General features: G+C 49.6%; 2 protein-coding genes and 1 long non-coding RNA gene across 6 annotated transcripts in view; all 3 read right to left on the reverse strand.

The window, feature by feature from the left end:
* Positions 1 to 7,243: 7,243 nt before the first annotated feature.
* FBXL22 (F-box and leucine rich repeat protein 22) lies at positions 7,244 to 12,393 on the reverse strand. The gene is made up of 2 exons (XM_059698916.1): positions 11,411 to 12,393; positions 7,244 to 8,204 (listed from the first exon to the last, which is right to left on the reverse strand). Exons 1-2 carry the CDS (start codon positions 11,743 to 11,745, stop codon positions 7,862 to 7,864), a joined length of 678 nt encoding a protein of 225 aa, XP_059554899.1. The 5' UTR covers positions 11,746 to 12,393; the 3' UTR covers positions 7,244 to 7,861.
* Positions 12,394 to 14,536: 2,143 nt separating this feature from the next.
* USP3 (ubiquitin specific peptidase 3) overlaps positions 14,537 to 25,446 on the reverse strand; it is a 107,315-nt gene continuing 96,405 nt past the window's right edge. For 3 of the 4 annotated variants that reach the window (XM_059698947.1, XM_059698930.1, XM_059698956.1), the window contains exons 12-15: positions 22,462 to 22,580; positions 21,296 to 21,409; positions 21,075 to 21,142; positions 14,537 to 17,892 (exon numbers count right to left, since the gene is read on the reverse strand). In XM_059698947.1, coding sequence (XP_059554930.1) covers positions 17,727 to 17,892; positions 21,075 to 21,142; positions 21,296 to 21,409; positions 22,462 to 22,580 — 467 coding nt within the window. In that variant the 3' untranslated portion in view covers positions 14,537 to 17,726. The remainder of the gene's footprint in view (positions 17,893 to 21,074; positions 21,143 to 21,295; positions 21,410 to 22,461; positions 22,581 to 25,446) is intronic. The other variant, XM_059698939.1, reaches the window with a different exon arrangement.
* LOC132235917 (uncharacterized) lies at positions 18,034 to 21,061 on the reverse strand. The gene is made up of 2 exons (XR_009453123.1): positions 20,596 to 21,061; positions 18,034 to 20,561 (listed from the first exon to the last, which is right to left on the reverse strand). It is a non-coding gene; the product is annotated as an uncharacterized LOC132235917 (long non-coding RNA).

Genomic DNA, 25,446 nt, shown 5'->3' on the forward strand with positions numbered 1-25,446 from the left:
CAGGAAGAAGCCCCCTGCCACTGACAATGATCGGAAACCCGCCTTTGCCCTGCCCCCCAGCCATGATTGGAGAATCAGGTGCCTTTCCCGCCCTGGCCAGTGATAGCAGGAAGTAGGGGTGGAGCCAGCGATGGGAGCTGGGCACGGTCGAAGCTGGCAGTCCCAGGAGCTAGGGGTCCCTTGCCTGGGCCTAAAGCGAAGCCCACGATCGTGGGGCCGCTGCAGCTGCGGGTCCCCACTGCCCGAGCCGGACGCCTCAGCCAGAGGTGTCCTGCAGGGGCAGGGGCGGAGCCCGCCGATCGTGGCACCCCCCGCTGCCACTGCAGGTCCCGCTGCCCGGGTGGATGCCTAGGCCAGAGGCGTCAGGCCTGGGCAAGGGGCCGATCCTGCGATTGGAGGGTGATGGAGGTCAACGCCTGAGGGCTCCCAGTATGTGAGAGGGGGCAGGCTGTGCTGAGGGACACTCCCCCCCCCCCGCCACCCAGTGCACGAATTTCGTGCACCGGGCCCCTAGTCATTACATAAAAGGGTACGGTCTTTTTTTTTTTTTTTTTAGTTTTAGTCATTTCAAACGGGCAGGATCCGGCCCGCGGGCCGTAGTTTGCCCACGGCTGGCCTAGGCGGTGCTCTGCTTTGGCTCTCTAGAAACGTAGGAAAGAAGTGAGCCACAGTGGGGCTGCCATCAGCCCACTGGGAAGTCAGAGAAAAGGGGGCATTGGAGACAGGTTCTGGGGGTGAGCCCTGGACAAGCTGCCATTGCTCACTGTTCCCCTGGCTGCATGCCTCATGGGGACCCTTAGAGGTTAGGAGGAAGCAAAAAGTTCATGTCCGAGAAGGGGCATGAGCATACAGTAGAGGGAGCCCACACTAGGTCTTTGTTATTGAGGGTTTTTATCTTTTCTGTGGGCAGGGATTTTAGGGGAGGGTTTCAGCAGAATATTCATCAGCTTTCCAGGTGAGCACCAAAATGAGCATATAGGGGAATTGGGGATTATTCTTTGGTCCGCTTTCCTGTTTTACTTTTATCTGGGATATGCCTGGCTCTAATTGGATTTTTATTTGTTCCCCTGACTTCATCTGTCCGTGGATTTGCCTGGCACAGATGGCACTAATTGGGTCTCTATTCTCTATCTCCCCAACCAGAGTGATTTAAGCCATGCATTCTCTGGTTAGGGAGGAGAGGTATGAACTATGCTCTCGAGTGCCCTTGGTTAGGGGAAGTAAGATCTTGCAGTTTACCAGGTAGCTGGAAGTGGTTCAGATTGTTTGGCCTTGTTTAATTTTTTTGTCTGTTTCCCCATCCCATTTGCCAGGAATTTTCCTAGTGTGTTACTATCCTGCCTCACTGACTGTCAGGTCTAATGGACAGCTTCTCAGAAGGTCTGACCCTACGAGGAAAATCTGCACAGATGCCTTAGTTTGTAATATGCCGTTTCTTTGCTGGGGAGCCTGTCACTGTTCTTCATTCTCTCAACTTTGGAAGCTCTGGGGAGAGGGAGGTGTGCATCCCTGAGCTGAGGAGCTGAAATGCCAGATACGATACTTCTTTTACTCGGGTCACTTCCAGCCCCTGTGGAGGCTTGGGCACTTTCTCTGTTTGCTGGACTCATTCAGTTAGCAAATACTTGTGGTTTTTTTATGACCCGTAACTAGTCTCGAGAACTTTGACCTCCAGCCTTTAAAATTTAAGATTTCTCAGGCCCTTCAAGGTAGGGCCTTGTTCTGGGCCTCCCAGCTTTGTGGCCAGCACTCCCAGCCATGAGACACCCACATCTGGTTAACTCGGTTTTTAGCAAAAAGCAAGTCTTGGGCATGGAATCCTAGAGCTGGAGGAGCTCAAGCTAAGGGATCAGCTTCTCCCTTTACAGACCAGAAATCCAGGGTCAGGAGAGGGAAAGCACTGGATCATAGATACACCAGGTTAGAGCTGAGAGTCCCAGCTTCCTGTCAGCACACCCGTGTGGGAGCTGATGGGGGCCGAGCAGTCCTCTCCAAACATTCAGCCTTTGCAGAAACTGGCCAGTGTGTCCCTGAAAGACAGGCCTCAGCACCACCTCTCAGGGAGCAATCTGGGGCCTCTGACCTAAGAGCATGTAGCCCCAGTCTGCTGGCACTGAGGTTCCCGTGCAAACCAGCCGGCGCTGTGTGGTACCTGAGGTCGGCCTCCAGTCAGGGGGTCTGTTCTGCATCCTCCCCCTAGCATTCCCTCTATGTGGCCATTGGTTATCTCGGTCACAACAGAATGAAAAGAATTAACATTCAGGAGCTGGGGAAAGTCTGTGGTCTGTTCTGATGGAGGCTGTGAAGGCACAGGTAACTCCCAGTCGTTTCTAGGTGCCTCCTCTGGAGGTCAGGCCCCCATCTCCCCAGCTCGCCCTCCTCTGCACTATGCCTTGGGTTCTGCCAGGCACTTGGCTTTTCTAGTGCCACCCCCTCCCCCCCCCCAACACACACAGGTGTGAGGACTCCTTTTCCTACCCCTACCTTCCAGCACTACACATCTATATATGTAAAAGCCTAAGCGACCATCTGACCATTCGACTGGTAGCTATGACACACAATGACCACCAGGGGGCAGATGCTCCGACCAGTAGCTATGATACGCACTGACCACCAGGGGGCAGATGCTCAACACAGGAGTTGCTGAGCTGCGGTGACTTGGCAGCTGCAGTTCTGGGGTGACGCACCCAGAACCAGAGAGGAGGGAGCCCAATTCTAGGGTGTGTCACCTGAGAACCTCCCTCTCCCAATCCAGGACCCCTCAGGGAATGTCAGAGAGCCGGTTTCAGCCCGATCCCCACAGGCCAGGCCGAGGGACCCCACTCCGCAGACACCCTTCAAGCCCCAGTGCTGCTCCAGGTGTGGCCAGCTGGCGAAGGCCCACAGGAGGTTGGCTCCAGGATGTGTCCAGCTCGTCTCACTCAGTCCTGCCCTGCCAGCCACCTTCTAATTCATTTCCTTTCAATGTGCACGAATCCGTGCACCAGGCCTCTAGTTTAGACATGATCTCATCGCAGGGTCACAGAGAGGGTCCCATTATACAGATAAAGAAACTGAAGCTCAGAGAGGTCATAACTTGTCAGAAGTTATGGATGGTGGAGCTGAGTGAGCACTTGAAATCTCCCCTCACCCGAAGCTGCATGTCTTCTGACTAGAGTGAGTCCTTTGGGGGAGGGCGTGGCCCCGCCCACGACCAATACCCACTGTTTGCTAGATGAATTAAGCATGCAGTGAGTGCCCCTTGTTCTGTGCAGATCTGAGAGAAGACCCAGAAAGTAGTTTTTAGATTCAGCAGGACACTGTTCTGTCAGGTGCTTTGCTCAGTGCTGCTGATGGTGAGCAGTGACTGTGAGGAGGCAGAGTGCTGTCCACCTTCTGGGAGCACCTCGGATGGCCCTGGGCTCAGGGACCCAAAGCTTCCCTGGGTGGGCGGGGCAGAATTAGGAGCCCTAGAACAGTGTGGGACACAGCTTTAGTCCTGTGGTCACCACAGTCTTGGTATATTGGTGGGGGGTTGGGGGGGGGGGTTACTAGGCATTGAAGGGTTAGCTGGGGAATGTAACCTCATTTATAAATGAGCATCCATGGGAAAAGGGGCCTCAAAGGCATGCAGGTTACCCCATTCCAGCTGAACTTGCAGTGACCTCTGTTCTACAAACACACTGCTCCTTACAAAACCCTGGCAATAAGATTCTCTAGCCATCCCAATACACAGGTAAGAGAGCTGAGGTTTAGAGGGGGCTGACCTGCCTTGGCCAGAGGAGAATCAGAAACCACAACCCTGTTGTTCCCCAGACTAAACCTCCAACTTGGGCAAACAGAGCCTGCTGGGAATTGGGGTTATTGAGAAGCCAAAAGCAAAGTCCCGAGGCTTAAGTGGCTCTGTTTTAAACATTTAACCCCCTGGAAGCCTGAGCTTTTTTTCAACATTGTTGCAGTAGTGGAAGAAAAGGAAGTTCCTGCAAGACCTGTCTCCTGAGCCCAGCGTATGGTGCGTAAACTGTAAAATCCCCCATAGGTAGCTAGTCTCACAGGCTGGTGGTGGGCCCTCCCCACTGCAGGTGGTGGCTGAGAGACTGGTTCTCCCACACAGGCCAGGCTGGGATTCAGTGCCAACCAGTTTCCAGGCAAAGCACTGGCCCAAATGGGCCCAGGGGGCAGCAACAGGCCTTCAGCAGTCCCTGGAAGGGTTGGGTTCTGCTTGCTTGCCCACAGGTTCTGCCTGGAGAAATTTCAGCACCTTCCCTTGGCTCCTGCTCAGGGTAGGCTGGATGGGAGAAGTCCAGCTCTCATTTCAATCTCATAATTACCTGTGAGGCCTCCATGGCTTCCCCTGTCCCTTATTTCTCTGATCACTCCTGCTTGCCCTTCTTTCTCACTCTCTGCTCTAGACACACCCACCTCCTCTCTTTCCCCTATTCCCCTAGTATAGCAGCTGAGCTCCTAGTCTGGTGAACCGGCTACTCCCTCTTCCTGGAATAACTCCCAGGTGCTGCTCAGCTCCCTCCCTGCCTCCCTCACTTCATGTCTCAGGTGCCACCTTCTCAAATGAGGCTTATGTTGGTCAACCCCCTTGAAGAGGCTTCCCCCTTACCCTGTGCTCACTCCCCTCCCCCATCCTATCTAATAATAGACAAACATGTTAATTAACCATACCTCCGACACGCTTCCCATTGGCTAATCAGGGCGATATGCAAATAAACTGCCAACCAAGATGGCGGCCGGCAGCCAGGCAGCTGAAGCAAACAGGAGGCTTGCTTGCTCCAGTGAAGGAGGAAGCCAAAGTTCCCCGCCTGCCGCTGCTGGGCTCGGAGCTGCACTTAAGAAACAATGTTGCAATTATAGAAGCTAAACAAACCCCATGCTTTCAGCCAGCCAGCAGAACTGGAGTTGCAACAGTGTTTCAATTATAGAAGCCAAACAAAGCCAGATACCTGCTTTCAGCAGCCGAGGTCTCAGGGCTGGAGCCGAGCCTCAGAGCTAAGGCCGCTCTCAGTTCCAGTGACAGCCATACAAGGTAAATAAATCCCAGGATAAAAAAAAAAAAAAAGAGGTTGGGAGCTTCAGTCACCCGCCAGCCTGAAAACGGCCCTCAGCCCCTCACCCAGACTGGCCAGGCACCCCAGTGGGGACCCCGACCCTGAAAGGGGTGTGACCAGCTGTAAACAACCATCATCCCCTCATCCAGGCTGGCCAGGCACCCAAGCGGGACCCCCGCCCTGATCCAGGACACCCTTCAGAGCAAACCAGCCAGCCCCCACCCGTGCATCAGGCCTCTATCCCAGGGGTGGGCAAACTTTTTGACTCGAGGACCACAATGGGTTCTTAAACTGGACCAGAGGGCCGGAACAAAAGCATGGATGGAGTGTTTGTGTGAACTAATATAAATTCAAAGTAAACATCATTACATAAAAGGGTACGGTCTTTTTTTTTTAGTTTTATTCATTTCAAATGGGCCGGATTCGGCCCGCGGGCCGTAGTTTGCCCACGGCTGCTCTATCCTGTATAGTAAAAGGGTAATATGCCTCCCAGCACCGGTATCAGCGGAGCCGCAAGGCCTCCCGAACCCGGGATCAGTGGAGCCGCAAGGCCTCACTGCCCTGATGTCAAGCAGAGCCGCGAGGCCTCCCGGCACTGGGATCAGCAGAGCCGTGAGGCCTCCTGGCTCTGGAGCAGCTTGACAGGGGGCAGCGCCCAAACCCCCTGATTGCCCTGCAGCTGTGTGTGTGTGACGGGGGGTGGGGCCCCAACCCCCCTGATGGGCCCTGCTTTGTGCATGACATGGGGGAGCTCCCCAACCCCCTGATCGACCCTGCTCTGTATGTGACAGGGGAGAGCTCCCCAACCTCCCGATCCGCCCTGCTCTGTGCATGACAGGGGGCGGCGCCCCAACTCCCCAATCGGCCCTGCTCTGAGTTCAACCAGGGGCTGCGGGGCAGGCACCTAGGGATTGGGCCTGCCCTCTGCCACCCGGGAGCAGGTCTAAGCCAGCAGGTTGTTATCTCCCGAGGGGTCCCAGACTGTGAGAGGGCACAAGTGGGGCTGAGGGATACCCCCCCGCCAGTGCACAAATTTTTGTGCACCGGGCCTCTAGTACTTATATAAAGACTAGAGTCCCAGTGCACAAAATTCATGCACTCGGGGGCGGGGATTATCCCTCAGCCCAGCCTGTGCCCTCTCACAGTCTGGGACCCCCTCACTCCTTACCACCTGCCAATATCGCGGAGGTGGGAGAGGCTCCCGCCACCACCACTGCTCGCCAGTCGTGAGCCGGGCTTCTGGCTGAGTAGCACTCCCCCTGTGGCAGTGCACTGACCACCAGGGGGCAGCTCCTGCGTTGAGCGTCTGCCCCTTGGTGGTCAGTGCATATCATAGCAACTGGTTGTTCCACCGTTTGGTCCATTTGCATATTAGCCTTTTATTATATAGGAGGATTACAGCAGGCACTGTAACCTTTCATTCAACATTGTTTAGTTATAACGCTTATGAGATCTAGGAAGTTAACTTGTTTATATCAACTAGCTTATGGTAGAATTGATTTCATTATATGCGCATTTGCCCAGTTCCAAGAACCTATCAATAATAAGTGAGAACTCTACTTAATGTCTCTTCAACCATTGGAATGTAAGCACCATGAGAACAGAACTTGTCGTTTTCCTCACTGGTCCCCCAATATTTGGGCAAAAAAATAAGGAACCTGTGAGTAGGGATCAAGCTCCCCTTTCACAAAGAGGAAACACCCGGCCTCAGGTGTGTAAAGAAGGGGTCTTGGTCTCAGCGGGTGATGGGCTGAGCCAGAGTGTGAGCATCACCCACCACTCAGTGCTCATTAGTGCTGGCAGACTTGCTCCCTAAACCAGTTTCCCGCCATGTTCCTGGGACCAGAAAGCTGCTGGGTGACCTAAGTGACTAAAGCCCTGAAATCGAAGACCAGGCATGTGCCCACGTTCAACAAGTCCAACAGGTAAACACCTAACTGCATCAGTTTATAATCGTTTATCTAAGGACCTAGACAGGGTTGCTGCTTGTTTTTAATTCTCTGCTGCTTTTGTTTTTAATTATCTACTCTGGGTTTTTGAAATGCCTCATTTTCCTTTATGATATGAGAAAACGGTAGAAAATAAGGATAACTGTAATTTATGTAAGAATCTCAACAAGCACATTTCTAGGATCGTGTGTGCAGTAGCTCCTAGGAATACACCTCCCTCCCCCGAGGAAAAGCGAGCCGACTCGTGTGAGCGCGGAGCGAAGCCGCGGGCGGGGCCGGGCACCTGGAGCCCCGCTCCGTACGGAACCCCTGTCGCCCTCGGGCCGCTCTCTCGGGCCTCGAGCCCCGCCCAGATTCCTGGCCAGAGGCCCCTTTCCTGGGAAGCCGGCGCCTCCGCCGCCGGCGGGGCCTCCGGGGGCCGCTAGGGGCGCTGCTGGAGCGAGCGGTCGGCCCCCTGAGCCACTCAGTCCCCTTCCCAGGGCTCCCTGCCCGCGTCGGCCGCGAAGTCCTGGCCTCCCGGGCGGGCAGCCTCGCCCAGGCGCACCGGCCCGCTCGGCGGTCCTTGTCTCACTGGGGTTAGACCCCCGACGGCGGTCGCAGACCCCGAGGGTGTAGGCGCCTCCCGCTGCTGCGGAAGGAGGCGGGCAAGGTGCTGGAATTTAGAGAGAACCACGCGAGTGTTTTCCAAGGTTCAGGTCATTTAATCTCGTATTCATCCTGCATATAAAATCCTAAAGTGAGGTAGACATTCATATCCCCATTTTGCAAACGGGCAAACAGGCTCAGAAGATCAGCCTCCGTCGGAAGGTGGCGGAGCTGGGGTGGCTCCTTCGGCCGAGCGCCGTGGCCGGTGTCCTTCCGCGGCCCGGCGGCCTAGCGCGGGAGCAGCGTGCGGAGGGCCGGGCCTGGCGCCGGCGGGCAGCGCGGCTGGTCGGGGATCATGGTCGCGCTGTGCTCGGCTCGCAGCGCCAGGCGCGGGCACGCGGCGCGGAGGCGGCGCAGGCCGGCGGCGCTCACGTTGCGGCAGAAGTCCACGTGCAGCGTCTGCAGCGCGCGCCCGTGCGCCGCCACGGCCGCCAGCGTGCGGTTGGTGACGCGCGCGCAGTTCTCCAGGCGCAGGGTGCGGAGGCGCGGGCAGCAGCGCAGCAGCCGCGCCAGGCAGTCGTCGGTGACGTGGCCGCAGCCGGACAGCGTGACGGACGCCAAGTTGGGGCACCTGTGCAGAGAGGGTGACTGTCACAGGGGCGGGGCTGAGGAGGACGCGGTTGGCGGCCCCGGCCACGCCGGTGCAGGAGCGCCCGGTCTCGGTCGTCCCCCCCAGGAACCCTGGGAGGCGGTGCCCGACCCCTAACAGGAGGAACGGCCCAGCGACTTGAAGGCACGTCCTGGCTGCGATGCTGCGGCCGGGGCCGAGCCCGGGCTGGGGCCCCATTTCCCTTCCCCGTGCCGCACTCCGCGTGGCTGCTTAGGCCCAGGATCCCCGGTCCTGCTGGGACAGAGGCGGCGCTGGGTCCTGGAGGCACCGCTGTAGTTCTTGCCATCAGTATGCGCGAGAAGCGGGCGTGGCGAGCGCGCCAGGCCAGGCCGCCTCTCCTGGCCTCGGAGGAGGGAGGAAGGGCTGCCAGGGCCCGGCTAGAGACAGGCCCACTCCCGCTGTGAGGAGGGCAGGCTGGGGGCTCTGGGTTCTAAGCCCTGGTTTCAGCTCAGCTGACGGGGCAGTTATTGCATCCCCACTGTGACCCCAGACGACAAACCAGGCCCAGGGTGCGCAGTGAGGGACAGCGGTAGCCTGTCCAGGAAGCTTGGAGACCCTCTACCCAGCCTTGCCAGGGCCTGATGGAGCCAAGTTGGACTTGCCTGATTGCGGTGTGCCCTGGGCTGTCACTCAGCCTAATGTTCCCGGTGGGGCAGTAGGGAGGGAACAATGCCAGTGGGGATGTGAGGACTTTTATTTAGGGTGTAGAGAGCATGGGTAGTTGTAAACACAGTCTGCTCCGGTCAAGAAGGACCTATGGACCTGGCCAGTGTAGCTCAGTCGTTGAGCTGCAGCCTATGAACCAGGAGATCATGGTTCGATTCCCGGGGGTCACTTGCTGGGGTTGCAGGGTGAGGGGTGTGCATGAGGCAGCCAGTCAGTGAGTCCCTCATCATTGATGTCCCTCCCTCCCTCTCTGAAATCAATAAAAATATATATTTAAAAAGAACTCCTGGTGGGCACAGGCCTTGGCTCCCTGTAAGCAGAGGGAGGAACTGAGAGGGGGAAGTCCCTGTCCCTTGCCCCATCAGCTTCCCCAGTCCCTTGACTGCACCTGCCTAGGCCAGCTCAGCTCCCTGGTGCCTGGGGCAGAGGGTACAGAACTAAAATAAAAGACTTGCCTAGCCACATTTCGCACACTGAACCCACCCCACCCAGTAGGGAGGGAATAATGCCAGTGGGGGTGTGAGGATTTTTATTTGGGGTGTAGACAGCATGGGTAGTTGTAAACACATGTCTGCCTTAGTCTTCACATCAGCCCCGGTACCCTCGGTTTTGTGAGTGAAGACACTGGCCCAGAGAGCTCCAGTGACTTGCCTGTGACTGACTTGCTGGTTTGAGCCAGGACAAATGTCTGAACCTTGTTGAGCCACCTCCTTGTGTCAAGTGGAAGAAATTGTTACCTTCAGGAGGGTTATGGGGATTAGGTGTTTAAGCCCCAAGGGTGGTGAGTGATCCCGTCCTCTAAGAACCTTTAGAATAATCCTGATGCAGGAAGAGACTGGAAAGAGAAAGAGCCACTCCCTCCCTGCCCAGCCAGCCCCTGCTGTTCCCACCACCAGCCCCGCTGATGCCAGACCAGCTTTGATGATACTTATCTATATGCACTACATGCCAGTGCTACTGTGTCACTAACCCTCCTATCCTGTGAGATAGGCGACTTGTCCTATTTTACAGATGAAGAAATGAGGTTGAAAGTTTAAATACTTGGGTTGGGGTCACATAATCGGACAATAGAACTGGGGGACTCAGCACAGAACCCCAACCTCCAAGCCCTTGCTGCACCCAGACAGTGGCCTGGGAGGCCCATTCCACACCTTGCTGGTTTGGGGGATTAGAGCAACTTCAGGGCAAGCTTTCTGCGCCATTTTATCACCTCCCCCCCCCCCCCCAGTCTGATGTCTGGGCCCTGTTAAACCCATTGGAATGGGCTGGTCCTGTGAGGGCCTCGTCCTAGTGGCTAGGTCAGACCTAGCCTGTCTTGTTTTCTTCCTACCGCCTTAAAAGAACAGGTGGGCTACGACACCATTTTCTTCTATTCCTGTCGTGCTGCCTGGCTGGCCCAGCCTGGTGTTAGTAGCCAGCGGCTGCCCTGCCCGAAGGCAGGCCGCATTAGTGACGGCTCAGGGAGAGCCTGGTGAGGGAGTCTGTGTTCTTGCTCTGGGCAGGAGGCTGTGACAAGGGAGCTGGCATGTGGCTCAGCCTCTGTCTGCTGTAGGGTTGACGTATCGAATACAGGATGTATTTGGACATACTTTTAACAAAGATATTCTATCTGAAATTTAAACTGGGAGTCTTGAATTTTTATTTACTAAAATCTGGCAATCCTAGATTGTGGGCAAATCATCCGACCTCTTAGAGCTTTGGTTTGAAAAATTAGACTAAAACACCCTTCCCTAGAACTGTGCAGATTAGTACGTTTCTACTGGGGAGACCATGACGACGTATCACCACCCCTACCCCGAGTCTGGCTGGGTTCAGCTCATCCAGAGCATCCCAGCTCTCCTTCCGCAGCTGCAGTTCATGACCCCTGGGGTTTGCTTGCTGGAGGGGGGAGAGAGAGTGTGTATGTGTGTGTGTGTGTTGGGCGGGGGAGGGGGAGACTGATTGCTGAATCTAGGAATCTTTTTTTGAGGTCTGACCTTGAAAATCCTGGCTCAGCAGGACCCACCTAACATGTAATGGCTGCCAGGGAGGGCGGCCGCCTGAAGGACAGCGCGCTGAGGCCAGTTCTTCCTCTGCTCTAGGCCTGTGAGGCTGAGAGGAGCTTGTTTCCTCATGATTTTATCCATCTTCTGGGGGCTGTGCTGTGGGTGGGCCTAGGGCAGTGGTTCTCAACCTTGGCTGCACATTAGAATCACCTGGGAATCTTTAAAATCCTGGTTTCTGGGCCTCATCCTCCGGAAATTCTGTTTCTTTGTTATGGGGTGGGGCCACATTAGTAACAAAGAAACAGAATTTCCGGAGGATGAGGCCCAGAAATCAGGATTTTAAAAAGATTCCCAGGTGATTCTAACGTGCAGCCGAGGTTGAGAACCACTGCCCTAGAGGGTCTGAGGACCCTGGAAGCAGAGCCATCTAGGTCTTGTGAGCTGCTCTTCCCTGCTCCCCGGAAGCCTCCTAGAGCTCTGGATGCCAGTGCCAGCGCTGCCCAGGAGGCGGCCTACCTGTCGCACACCTGGAGGAGGAAGTCACTGACCAGGCTCTCGTGCCGGCTGCAGATGGTCCTCTGGAAGGCGCTCTTGAGCCAGTCCTCAACGCTGCACACCTGCACGCGGCTGGAGTGCCAGCAGATGGAGAGGCTCCTGAGCACCGGGCTCAGGAGGAAGTTGTCCTTCTTGAGTTCCGTGAGGGAGCGAAAGTGCAACAGGGGCCAGAGCGCGGGGTCCTCAAACACGGCCCGGAGCTGGGGGCAGGTGCTGGCGAGGTTCTTCCTGCTGTCCTTGTCCAGGAAGGAGAAGAGGTGCAGCAGGCATTCCCGGTTGAGCTGGGTGATGTGCATGGTGTGCAGCAGCCACGGAGTGTGGCTGGGGCCCAGGGACCTGACCTACCTCCTGCTGCTCCTCCCCAGCTCTGGGCCCGTGGACATATATGGTTGTGGAATGGGGTTTATTTTGGGCTAACAACTGGTGCTGGAGCTGGGGGGAGGGGGGGCAGTATCAGACATACGTGCAGCAGTCTGTGTCTCGGCTTTGAATGTTCAGAGGAATTGAAAATCCTGGCAGAAAAGCAGCCTATTGAAGTTAAATAGTTTCCTTAAAAGGGATCTCTTTTCCTTTTAGCTGACAATGGTGTTCAGCAGTGAGCTCGTTTGGCTTTTCCCGAGGCATTTTCATTCTAGGTGGCCAGCCAGACCACCTCTGCCCGGGCTTGCAGCTCTGCGCACGGAGGGACTGACTGTAAATAGGATCTGCTCGTCTCCTCCTGAACATCGGAGTTCTGGCCCACTCTTAGTAGGAAGAAGCCTGTTGTCTGGAAAGAGCTCAGGGTGACATTTCTGTTTCCGGAGCTGTGAGCAGACACGGATAATGCCTCTCCTGCTTTTACTCAGTGGTGATGGCTTTTCCAGGCTGGGCTGATCTGCCCTCCACCAGGCAGAGGGGTGTCCTGGGCCTCCCACGGGCTCCGCTTTTATCCCGAGTTGTTCCTAAACATTTACCTTCAGTAGCTTACCTTTCTGGTTTCTTCTGTATGTCATGTTTTAAATTTGCGCGCTTTACCTTTTTCTAATGTGTCCTATTGTATCTAGCCTGTATTTCCAAAACACTCAGGATGGATAAAGTAGCTCTTCATACAAAACTGCGTGAAACAACTTTAGGTGAAAGTATTTTAGGCCGCGTTTTCCCTTTAAGCGAACCTCCCACCGTCCTTGTGAATGCCTTACTTCCGCTTAGCAGATTGCATGGAAGTCTTTTCCATTAAGTTCTCCCTCCCAAAGTAACCCAGATTTCCAACACATGGATCCACTGCCTAACAGTGCTTGCTCAAACCCGTTCTACCCTGGACTCTGCTCTGAGGGCCTGGCTTTGGGTGCAGGGTGGGTGGGTGGGTGGTGCAATGCCGATCGGAAAAAGCTGCGTCGGACCACAGGAGCGAGGTGAGCAGCCCTTTCTCCCTCTGCTGGACCAGGAACTCCACCCAAGGGGCTACCTTTCTTCCTTCTCCCACTTAACTGACACAGGAAGGAACAGGAATTCTTTATGTCCAGTTTGTAGAGTAAGAGAGAGGAAGCAACTATGCTGGACCCCCTTCAGGAACTCCACCTTGGTCAGGCCCAGTGCAGCTTTGCCTGCCCTTAAAAGCGGATACAGCTGAGGAGGAGAGGATTCTGGCCAGCTCCCTTGCTCCTAGAAGCCCGTCTCAGCTGTCCTCCATTGAGGACAAATCGGCAAAGCGGCTAAAAGGAAGCTTTTATCAAAGGAAAGGGGAACTAGCTAATATTTCAAGCTAATCATTTTAACTGTTAAAAATGACAGCTGAAGGCCCTCCTTGGGCTCTAGCTGGACTTCCCCTCTCAAAAGGTTCGCTGCAGCAGCACAGACGGGCTTAATAGAAAGCCGTATGATCGTCACTTCCCCTCCCCAATCCTTTCCAAACCAGCACTTCTCCGAGGGCTGACCCTGGAAATAGGCAGTTCATTCACTTAAAAGGCAGGGCTGTGTGAGCCACTGGCCACTGGGAAGGGTCATTCTGGTTTGTGTGGCTTCCAGCCTGCATCCCCACCGCCCTGTTGGAGCGGCAGAACCCGGCAGGGACTGTCTAGAGCAGCGGTTCTCAACCTGTGGGTCGTAACCCTTTTGGGGGTCAAACGACCCTTTCGCAGGGGTCGCCTAAGACCATCGGAAAACACATATATAATTACATATTGTTTTTGTGATTAATCACTATTAAAGGGTCGCAGCATTAGGAAGGTTGAGAACCACTGGTTTAGAGCCTGGCCCCCCCTGCTCCTCGGGGGGGGGGGGGGGGCGGGGCGGGGAGGGCTGTAGGACAGGCCTGCGCCTTCCTCTTCTCTGTGTAGAGCCTGGCTCCTTGGCTGCAACAGCAGCAGCTGCACAACCTCTGACCAGCACAGCTGCCAACTGTATACGGGACCTGGAGGCAAAAGCTTTTGGGCTGCAGGCACCTCTGTCTTCAGTTTTATTTTTTCCCTTTTCATTGAATTTTATTAGGGAGACATTGGTTAATAAATTACATAGGTCTCAGGTGTACAGTTCTAGAACACATCACCTGTATATTGTATTGTGTGTTCACCACCCGTCTTCAGTTTTAGAAGACTTATAGGAACAGGCCAATAAGTAACAGGAAAACCATGGTATGGACACAGGGCAGTTCTTTTTTTTTTTTCTGTTTACAGGGGACATGGGCAGAGAAGGTAGTATTCAGTAGCTTGCTGTCAAGCAGAATGTTTAACAGCTCTTACTTGCCTGCTTTTACTTAAGAAGATCAGTATCCTTCACTCAGAGTCCAAAACCTGGTTCCTCAGGGTCGAGTCTAGCTGTGAAGGAGGTGAGCCGAGCTCATCTCTCTAAGGTCAGCTGGCCCAAGGAGAGACAGGGTGACTTCATTCCGCAGTGAGCTCCCACAGGCTCCTGGCGGCAGCACTGGAAGGTCTCTTCCCGCCACCACCCTGACCCACAGGCCACCTCATCCGGATCCACAGTCACCAGCAGCCCCGGATGATGAGGGTTCTGTAAGGATTTACCACCTGACTGACAAGGCCCAGAGCTTGAGGGAGGATATTATTATTCACTTGGCTCCACTGAAAGGTGTTCAGAAATAATAGTCGAAAGGAAAGAGACCAGACTTTTAATGATACTTTCCATAAAACAGTTCAGGTTGGTGAAGCAGAAAAGGGATGTGATTACAATTTAAATGAAATCAGTCACTTGCACAATTAATCCTCTCGGCATCATACACACTAGGTTTTAATGGCAAATGATTATAGCACAGCCAACGTGCGGAGGGCGGTCTGGAGTCCAGCACACTCTGACCTGAGGGGGAGGTGCTGCATCCAGGCAGCGAGCAGGGACCTGGGCCACAGCATGACACTGCCCCGCGCCCACCTCTCCCCATGCTGTGGGCGCCTCCTGTGGCTGCACTGCGGTCACGGCGACCCATGCCCCGGCTGCAGGAACAGACGGTTCATGCTCTTTTCCAGGGCCTGAGGGAAGAGGCCACTTCAGCAACAGAGGGGACGTGAGAGAGGTTAGGGGAGGGGGAGGTTGAAGTGGGGTTAGTAAATCTAAATAGACGCATGTACACTAAACCAATGAAGGAGAGGTTTGGCTTTAAGAAATAAGTATGTTCCCAACCCCAGAAACCAGGCTGCTGAGTAGGTTCCACAGGTGAGATACACATTTAACACTCAACCAGGGCCAGTACACTTGACTGGTTTAATTCTGTTACATTTGTCATCACTATACACTGAGTAGAATACAGTGGATTAGCAAAGGTTTCTCCACCATGGAGAGAGATTTGTGTTGCCACAAACTGTTCTATCACCCACCGAGGTGGGAGGACTTCTGAGAAAGGTTTCTCGTCCAAGGAGCCACATGGCGGCGTGAGGCCCGGCCTCCGCAGAAGCTCTGAGCGAGGAGCCACACAAGCCCGAGAGAGCGTGGCACAGGGAAAGCCCTGAAGAGCACAAAAAGGTCAGCTTTTAAGAGGTGTGATAAGGCTACACAGTTAAATTTTAAAATACAAACAGGCACATTTACATCACTGGCAGTAAGCGCACAATTCAAATGGGTCCAATCACTTTTCCAAAGAGCCTTCATGATATTCAAACAGTTCTGCTCAAGTAAAATCAAGCAATAAAAATACTACAGCAATTCAAAAGAGATGTGTGCATCTTTTGAGCCAAGAGTGCCAGCCTGTCTGAGGACCACTTCCCCCAACAAGTGGTCTGTTGTAATCCAGTCTGCTGCTAGATTCCATCTGGTATAAAAATACAGCTCTTCCCCATCACCATCAACACTGCCCAAGGCTTTACTGCTGAAGCAATGGCAGCTGCCCACTGGGAGACTCCCGACCTGCGTGCGGATGCTAGAAGTTACAGCTGTGCACCTTCTACAGTAGAAAAGCCTGGGTTCATCAGAGATGCTCAGCAAGATCAGAGTGGTGTTAAATTAAGGTATTGATATGTTAGATCAAATTAAGTGAAACTAATTTTTGTAGATCAAAAACAATTTCACATGGTTCACATAGTGTAATTTAGCATTGTGAACTATTTTAAATATGTTCCTCTTAATTATCTTCTAGACTAAGTTGTAAGACCTAAACATGACGGCAAAGCTTTTTTTCTCTGGAGTGAAAACTTAGACCAGCACCGTCCGAGAAAACTACAAATGATGGAACGTCTTGGTCTGCGCAGTCCCATGCCACGTGCTGGAGTGACTGAAGAACTGCGTTCTTTAACTTTAGTTAAATGTGTGGCTTATGACCACTGTCCTGGGTAGGTCAGGGTTAGACATGATCTCCGTTTGCTCCTGGTCATGCTGAAGTGTTAGCGGATGGGAGCACCTTTCTATTTACTTGGTGGGATGCTACCTGATTCACAAATTGTTGAATAAAGCCAATTAGATTTTTTTAAAAAAAGAAGTGTTTAGTGCAGCAGTTTTCAACCTGTGGGTCGCGACCCCTTTGGGGGTCGAACGACCCTTTCACAGGGGTCGCCTAAGACCATCGGAAAACACATATATAATTATATATTGTTTTTGTGATTAATCACTATGCTTTAATTATGTTCAATTTGTAACAATGAAATTGGGGGTCACCACAACATGAGGAACTGTATTAAAGGGTCGCGGCCTTAGGAAGGTTGAGAACCACTGGTTTAGTGGATATGATCTGCTCTGAGGGAATGTGGGATTTAACATGGGATTCTAGTTCCAAATTTCAATTTGGGTTAAATTTGAATAGTGCTTGTACCAATTTTTCCTGAAAATTTAGAGAGACTACTAAGAGATAGAAACTACTTATTCAAAGTGAGAATACTTTCAACTTGCTCTGCTAAGTTGGATAGGCCAATGAAATAGGGCCATAAAGACTCATTTCCTTCTGTAGAAGCAGGGCCCACAGTGTTACCTGAGAAGTAGGTGGTCAAAATAAACTCTGGAGTTAGGCGAAGTAAGACCACAGTGAGCATGCAGTTATCCCCAGGGCTACAGTGAATGGGGGAACAGATGCTGATGCAAACAAAGCCATGTTCGCATCTCACCGGGAGCACCAAAACCATGTAGCTGAGTCAGAGGATTTTTTAAACACTAAATGCATTTGGTCTTTTCTGTACTCCTATCTTCTCCATGAAAACACACATTAAAAATATACCTCAAAACCTAAAAACCAACAGAGTAATTCTTGAATTTGCAGTACAGATATCACTGAACCAACAAAGTTATTTAGTTCGTGCTGATGAACAGCAGCCTTGAGAAAGACAAGAGCTCCGTTCCCTGGTCTACTTCGTGATGCCGTTACCTTTACAAGCAGAACGGATGGTTCCTGAGCAGTCACTGAAACCTCATGGGCCAGACCACACACGCACGCGATTCCTGATTCAGAGTCAGCCTGGACTCCGGCACAGCTGTGCAGAGCAGCAGGCAGCCGCAGTGCTCTCCCATCAGGAACATGCCTTACTGTCAGCATGTGAGAGCAACGAAGCATTGATGTAAATGTGCCTCAAAGTGAGAACTGAAACATTAATATAAAAACGTCCAATAGAACTAAGTTCTTGGAACCACATATAAAAATTGAATTATTACCACTAAAGCAGCAAATCAAAATATCTGCTGAGGTTTTCTGGTAGAACTAAAAAAAAAAAAATTAGTTGGTGCCCATGTTCACTACCATTGACAAAATAAAACTAAACCCCAAATAGGAAATTGAAAAGTGCATAATGAAATTAAATCTTGGATCAAGTATTTACGGAAAATTGGAAATGTTTGTCCGGCATAGTTGACGAGTAACGATTGAGAGGAGGTATTAAAGTTTATCCGGCCCAGCTCTGGCCTGGCGCTCCGCGTAGAAAAGGATGTAGGCCTTGGCCTTCACCACGGTGTCTTCCTCCGTCAGCGTCACAGTGCTGTCATTGAAATGGAACCAGCGGCCTTCGTGAGTTGCATATGCTGTGTAATGTCCAGAACCCACCCTGTAAGGAGGAGTCAGAAGATAAAACTTTAGTAAGTGCTATAATGGAATAAACTCTAGAGAACTGTGGTTTAACACCTTTTGTACTGCATAGAAATCTCTAAGACATACGCCAGGGACCGCACGTTTTGGGGCAAACTGCACGTTATTTAAATCATCATAACTACAGATCATAATGCACTTTAGGTGTTTTTCAATAATTTTAACATTTTTATTTACAAAAACAATTAAAGAATTAAACAATTAAAGTTCCTAGTACTTTTTTAACGTATAGTACTGCATAAAACATTTTCTAAAAGCGCCAGGAACTTGAAGACGAAGACTATTCGAATGACCAAAATACAATGTAACTGCAATGCTTTATGGGTTCGTGCAATTATATAGTTTTTCGTAGATTGACCTGCACAGTTTCCACCAATGAGATCGCTTCATTCGATGTGGACAAGACAGTGTGTTGACATCTAAGGTCCATAACAGATGGCGCGCGAAACACGAGAAAGCTCGTGAGCGGTACGGAAGGTGTTAAGATGGTTTACTGAGCTCAATGTTTATCCTCAAAACCCACTGAAATGACAAGGCAGAGACTGACACTGGAACCAGAAGTGGAAGACTTTCTAGAACATAAAGGTGTATTCATGGCACTGGATTAATGGAGAAACTAGCTGAGTAACGCTCAACCTAACAAGCACAGGCTAAGACCTATAGGAAACATAGAAAACAGAACCAGACTTCCCATTAGAGTTTGGGGGTATAACTGAGCTTAAGAAAATACATAGCTCGAGGAAAGTGCCTTTCCCCTACTTTGGCCATCAAGGGCTTTTTTCTGTCAGCACGACCCACCCACTCTCCCAGGCAGAATAGCCTGCAGGTATAACAGAGACCTTCACAACTGTTAGAAAAACCTTACCATCCTATATAATCCTATATAATAAAAGCATAATATGCTAAGTGTCTGGTCATCCGGTGACTAATTGACTGTTTAACCAATCAAAACATAATATGCTAATGATATGCTAAGGCCGCTCAACCATTCGCTATGACATGCACTGACCACCAGGGGGGCAGTTGACTGGTTGACCACTAGCTATGACATGCACTGATCACCAGGGGGCAGATGCTCCAACTGGTAGGTTAGCTTGCTGCTGGGGTCCAGCTGATCGGGACTGGGCGAGATGGGCCGGACACTCCCTGGAGCCCTCCCATGGTCCCTCCCAGGCCCGATCGCACACCAGTGGGGCCCCTTGGACTGGCCTGCACCTTCTTGCAAGCCGGGACCCCTCGGGGGATGTCAGAGAGCTGGTTTCAGCCTGATCCCCTTGGGAGGGCGCCAGATGCAGGGCTCACGGTTACGAACGCTGCTGCAGCAGCAGCATGAGCCTTTCCCAATCGGGACTGATTGGGTGCGAGACTGCGGCATGAGTAGGGAGCAGCAGGTAGGAGCTGCAGGTGGCATTGGACTGGGTTTTGGCTCAATCCCTGCAGGTCACCCAAAGGTGCCCCACCTGTGCACGAATTGGTGCACCAGGCCTCTAGTTTACCAATAATGACCAATCTCATTTATTATGATTCTGAATAAACATCCCAAAATCATCAATCATGAGGGGAAAAAATAGCATGAAAGAGAAGTACCAGAAAAAGAAACACACAGTAATTAACAACTGAGGAAATGAAGGCAAAAAAACAGAGACTTTAAAAATTCTAATTAGTACCAATGTTTTCAAGAAGATACTGCAACCATAAAACAAGAACGGGCTGTTATGAAACAGTTATGAGAAAAAAATGTGATCTCCACAATATAAAAATTCATGGAGGTGCTAATCTTTAATTTGGAGAGATGTAACACAGATTGCTGATTTGGCAAAATAGGCCATGGCCGCCTTCAGGAACAAAAAAATAGAAAACGTTAAAGAATAATTGAAATAATATGTGAAAGATCCAAGAAAGTTACAATACATTTAACAGGTGAGGTGTTCCAGAGGAGAGAATGGGGTGGGGAAAAAAATTCCCATTATTGGAAGACACCAGACTAAGACTGTCCCTTATCAACTATCAAGCAGGAATATATCTGATGTTATTTCTTAAGTCCAAAGACAGAGGATCCTACAACCTTTCAAAGAGAGAAAACAGGTTGACTACAGAGAAGTGAGTTGCCCAGCCAGTGTGGCTCAGTGGTTGAGTATCAACCTATGAACCAGGAGGAGGTCACGGTTCGATTCCCAGTCAGGGCACATGCCCGAATTGCTGGCTTGATCTCCCGTGTAGGACTTGCAGGAAACAGCCAATCAATGATCTCTCTCATCATTGATGTTTCTATTTCTCTCTCCCTCTCACTTCCTCTCTGAAGTCAATAAAAAAATATTTTTTAAAAAAGGAGTAAAGAGTCAAAATTGTAGTGGGTGTGTTTATAATTCTGGGTGGTGAAGTCAATGGAGCAAAGTCTACAAAGTTCTGAGGAAAAGGGTATTCAATATAGATAGTGGTTTTTTGAAGGTAAAATAGTCATTCTCATCAGACCAAACTTTCAGGGAGAAAAATAATCAAAAATTATTCAACAAAATAAAAAATGAAGTACAGGACATGAAGTTATAAATAATTTTCCATTTTCCCTATTTAAACATCAACTGGCAAAGGAAATTACTTGAGTAAAGAATGCTCTGGATTTGTGAACAACTGATTGGGTTCTGGATGCTGGGTTCAAATAAACCATGTTCCATTTAGCTTTTATGTGCCTTCACTTCACAACATTCTTGCAGGAATATTCTTTCACACCAAAACTGAAGGAAAATTCTATTTCACCCACTTTAACCCTTAGAGTGCCCGGGAGCTCGATCACGCTCCTCATGTCTTTCGCCAAAAGTGCCGGGAGTGCTATCAAAGCTTCGAAATGGCGTCCAGTTCTAAGTCTGCTTTTATTAGTGATGATGATATTGCTAAATATGTCAATGTAGTAAAGGTTTCCTTAAGTTTTTGAATATGTAACTTCATTTACTGGCGATTCATAATTTTTTTCCTAAACTGCTGTAAAATCAGCAAAAATGCCTTGGCAATTTTAGCATAGTCCCTAGGATATTGGTTGGCACTCAAAGGGTTAATGTACCTGAATCCACATTTTTTAGGGAGTTTGGGGAGAATTATCAAAAGTGGTGCTATTCCTAACCAGGACCAGCCCGCTAACGTACTCACCCGGAACCATGGTGCACCACCACAGCGGCGAGGTCGTACAGGCAGTTCTCAGGGCCACTGTTCTCAGGCTGCGGACAAGGGAGAAGGCATCCAGGACCGAGTTAGGAGCAGTGGTCAATGGCATCCGTATCTCCCACCTCAATGACCTCTACCCTGTGTCAGTGAAGACTTAATTTTACTGAAGAGCGTCTTCTCACCAGCTTACAATGGTATTACCTTACCTCTAGTAAGTAGCATTTCATGTCTAGACCTCTCAGTGGAAACTCTACGTATGTGTCAACTTTGTTTCTTAAATATGCTGTCCAATGAAATCTTTTCAAATGTAAGCATAGCACCTGGATCAGAAACAAAGGCAAAGACTGTAAACAAACTACTTGGTTAACTGTCTCTCAAATATTTTAGGTGGCTTATCAGTTTATCTTTTGATCCTGGAAATGGCTTTCTTCCATGCACATACTATTGTGATATTATGATTTGTAATAATGAAACGTATTATTTGGTCGTAGTTCTTTTCTGGTATATGGCTCCTAAAACTTAGAATTTCCTAAGTGATGAGAGTAATCAAGGTCTTTTGTTACGTGAATTAGGTGACTGGTGGACCTCACTTTAGGATGAGGGCCCTACCTCCCTGCTCTCTGGTAGGGTAGAGGGATTGGAAGTTGAATCAATGGCCAATGGCCAGGATTTTAATCAGTTATGTCTATGTCATGAGGGCTGCAGAGTTCCAGGTTGGAGAAGCAGAATGCTTTCATATGCCCCATGCTGGGCCCCAAACTCCACAAGACAGGAGGGTCCTTTGGGACCTCATCCTATGTATCCTTTCATCTCGTTATTGATTCCTATCCTTGGTAAATCAGTAATCTAGTGACTAAACAGGTTTCTTCAGTTCTGTGAGCTGCTCTAGCAAATTAATGGAACCCAAGGAGGGAGGTTGGAAATCTCTCATTTATAGCCAATCAGAAGAATAGGCATCTAAAGTGCAAAGTGTGTGGGGGGGGGGGGGGGGGAGTGCGGGTGCGGATAAAATAACCTCCAATGTGCAGGTCAGAAACCTAAAGCGGCAACCTGGGCTTATGACTGGCTCTGAAGCGGAGGACAGTCGTGGGACGGAGCCCTTAAGATGACATTCCCTTCAGCCAGTGTCAGAATTGAGTTGGAGTGTAGGTCACCCAGCTGGTGCAGTGGGAACCTCTCTCCCCGCCACACACTACAAACTATGATGGGGACACATTTATGCCTTATCAGAGGGTTTATTTAGCTTTTACTGAAAACACTAGAGACTAATACAGGAGAGATTACATAAAGTTACAGAAACAATTTGCTTTTCATCAGTCATAAAAGCACTGTTCCCTTGAAACTGCATTAGACTTTGAAACTCAACACTTACCTTGGGTAGTTTTTGAATCCAAAACTTTTTAGTGGACTTTTGTTTCTTTTTGCATTTGTGGCACATATATAACTCTGTCTCATCAAGCTCTTCTAGGTCGGTAAAACTGCGAAGACAATCTAAAACCAAATTGATTTTGGCAGCATTACATCAGAAAGTCTTTAATAGAGGCAGTGTACTGTAGAAAAAGACTAAACTTTGAAAGCGAGCAACTTAGGCTCAAATCTCAGCTCTATTAGCTATGTGTGACTGTGGAAAAGTCAGCTCTCCTCAGTTATAAAATGAAGATAAAAAAATAACAACAACAATAATAATACCTACTGTGAAGAACTGCTGTAAGGGAGACAAATAATGTGTACAAAGTGCCTGGCATCATGTCTGACATTTGGTAATGATTAATTAATGACAGATGGTATTTTTTTTAAGTTGGTATTGTTGTTGGGTTTGCTATTGTTAATGAGATAGTCTGAATAACTCTGATTTAAAAATTTAAAAACTACCCTAATGCAATCAAGGTTCAAACAGCAATTTTCTCTCAAAGTTCATAAAAAAAAAATCACCTTTAGATCAAGCAGTTTTCAAGTCGTAACTTATTAGAAAATAAACATAGATTACAGAAGGCTACCTTATCAACCTTCCTCCTGTACTGCAACAAATCCTCTGTTCCAGACTTTACTTTCAGTCCCTTGGATAGACCACATATCTACCTAACTATCTACCTATCTATCCACCTACTTTTAAAAAAGATCTGTGTGTTCTGGAGCTTGGTAAACTGTGGCTCCAAGCCACAACCAGCCACCCTGGGTTTTGTAAATAAAGTTCTGCTGGAGCACAACCACACCCACTCCTTTATATATTGTCTGGCTGCTTTTAGGCTGCAACAGCAGGGTTGAGTAGTTGGGACATGGACCTTTATAAAACCTAAAATATTTTTTAAAAAAATATTTTTATTGATTTCAGAGAGGGAGGGAGAGAGAGAATCATTGATCAGCTGCCTCCTGCACGCCTGCAACCCTGGCATGTGCCCTGACCTCCTGGTTCATAAGTCAATGCTCAACCACTGAGCCATGCCGGCTGGGCAAACCTAAAATATTTACTTATCTGGCCTCTAATGAAACTGCTGTATTTATGAATATTAATAAAAATGCTTGGATGGTTTACTTTAAAAAACACCCAATTAAAAAATGGGCAAAGATAAGATATACAAATGGCTAACATGCACTAAAAAGATATTCAACTTCATTAATTATTAGGAAATGCAAATCAAAACCACAATGAGTCCTAGCTGGTTTGGCTCAGTTTATAGAGCGTCAGCCTACGGGCTAGATCTCCAGTAGGGGGCATGCCAGAGGCAGCCAATCAATGATTCTTTCTCATCATTGATGTCTCTCTCTCTCTCTCTCTCTCTCTCTCTCTCCCCCCGCCCCCTTTGTTCTCTGAAATAAATAAAAATATATTTAAAAAAAAACAAAATCTATGGAAAAATATCCTCAGGTAAGGATTAAAAAAATAAAAAATATATAAAGTTTAAAAAATAAACAAGACACAATGAGATACATTTTACACTCATGATGGTTATTATTTTTAAAAAACAAAAAATGGGAAATAACATGTTATCTAGAATGTGGAGAAATGAGAACCCTCATGCATTGCTGATGAGAATGTCAGATGGTGCAGTCACTGAGGAAACCAGTGTGGTGGTTCCTCAAAAAGTTAAACATAGAATTACCATATGATCTAGCAATTCCACTCCTAGGTCTATACCCAAAAGAACTGAAAGCAGGGACTCAAACAGGCATTTGTACATTTATGTTCAAAACAGCATTGTTCACAATAGCTAAAAGGTGGAAGCACCAGGCCCTGCACCACCTGCTCCTTTTCTGCTAATGAAGCCCCCTTCCTCCAGCAACCTCCCATCCCTCAGCTTCTCGCCATTTCCCAGCATTTCTTGCTTCCCAGTATTTTCTTCCTTCTACCTTTTTGAGAAGCTAAGACTTACAGGGTGACCGCAAAGTGGTCCCACAGCCCATTTATGCACAAGATAGCGCCGTTTCCTCCTTTTCATGTGAGGCCATGTGATAAACCAAAACAGAATGAAAGGCCCATGCAAGCATGTCAAACAAGCAATACAAGCTGAGCCTGGTTTTTCAAGCACTCGGTTTAAAAAATGGTGGCCCAGCTGCCTCTAGGAGCCCTTTTCTTTTCTTTTCACACCTCTCCCTGCAGCTACAACAGGCTCAGGAGTCCCACAATTGCTACTGTACCCAGACAATGAAGCAGCCTCACTGTCAGCTGCATCAGGTCAGAAGGCTGGTGTGCCCGGGGCAGCCACTAGGGAATTTCAACAAAGAAGCAACATCATACACTCTCACTAAGCTAGTGCAGAACTACCACAGTCATCTCCATCTGGGTTTTTAAAAGCTTCTTAAGCTCTTCTGAAAACCTAATGCCCATTTGTAATGGTTTCTATGGGTTAAAAAACAAAACACAGAACATACTTTTTTTCCTAAAAAGTTCCAACTGCTGCCCCTTTATAAAACAGCTTTTAAATCCGTTTTTAAACACAAATATTCTTTTTAAAGTTTTATCTTTTTTTAAAAAATATATTTTATTGATTTTTCACAGAGAGGAAGGGAGAGAGATAGAGAGTTAGAAACATCGATCAGCTGCCTCCTGCACATCTCCCACTGGGGGTGTGCCCGCAACCCAGGTACATGCCCTTGACCGGAATCGAACCTGGGACCCTTCAGTCCGCAGGCCGACGCTCTATCCACTGAGCCAAACGGGTTTCGGCTAAACACAAATATTCTTAACCATGGTATTTCTGGGCTTATTAGGAATGGGTGTTTATTTTCCTTTCTGCACTCTTGAATTTTCCTTGGTTGTAATAAGGAAAACCATTATGAAAACACATCCACACACATATCTCTTTAAGAGGAATATTGCCTCAATACAGCATCTCCTCTATATTCATAGATTTGACAG

Source organism: Myotis daubentonii, chromosome 1, assembly GCF_963259705.1.
Source record: "Myotis daubentonii chromosome 1, mMyoDau2.1, whole genome shotgun sequence".
Classification (NCBI taxonomy): Eukaryota; Metazoa; Chordata; class Mammalia; order Chiroptera; family Vespertilionidae; genus Myotis; species Myotis daubentonii.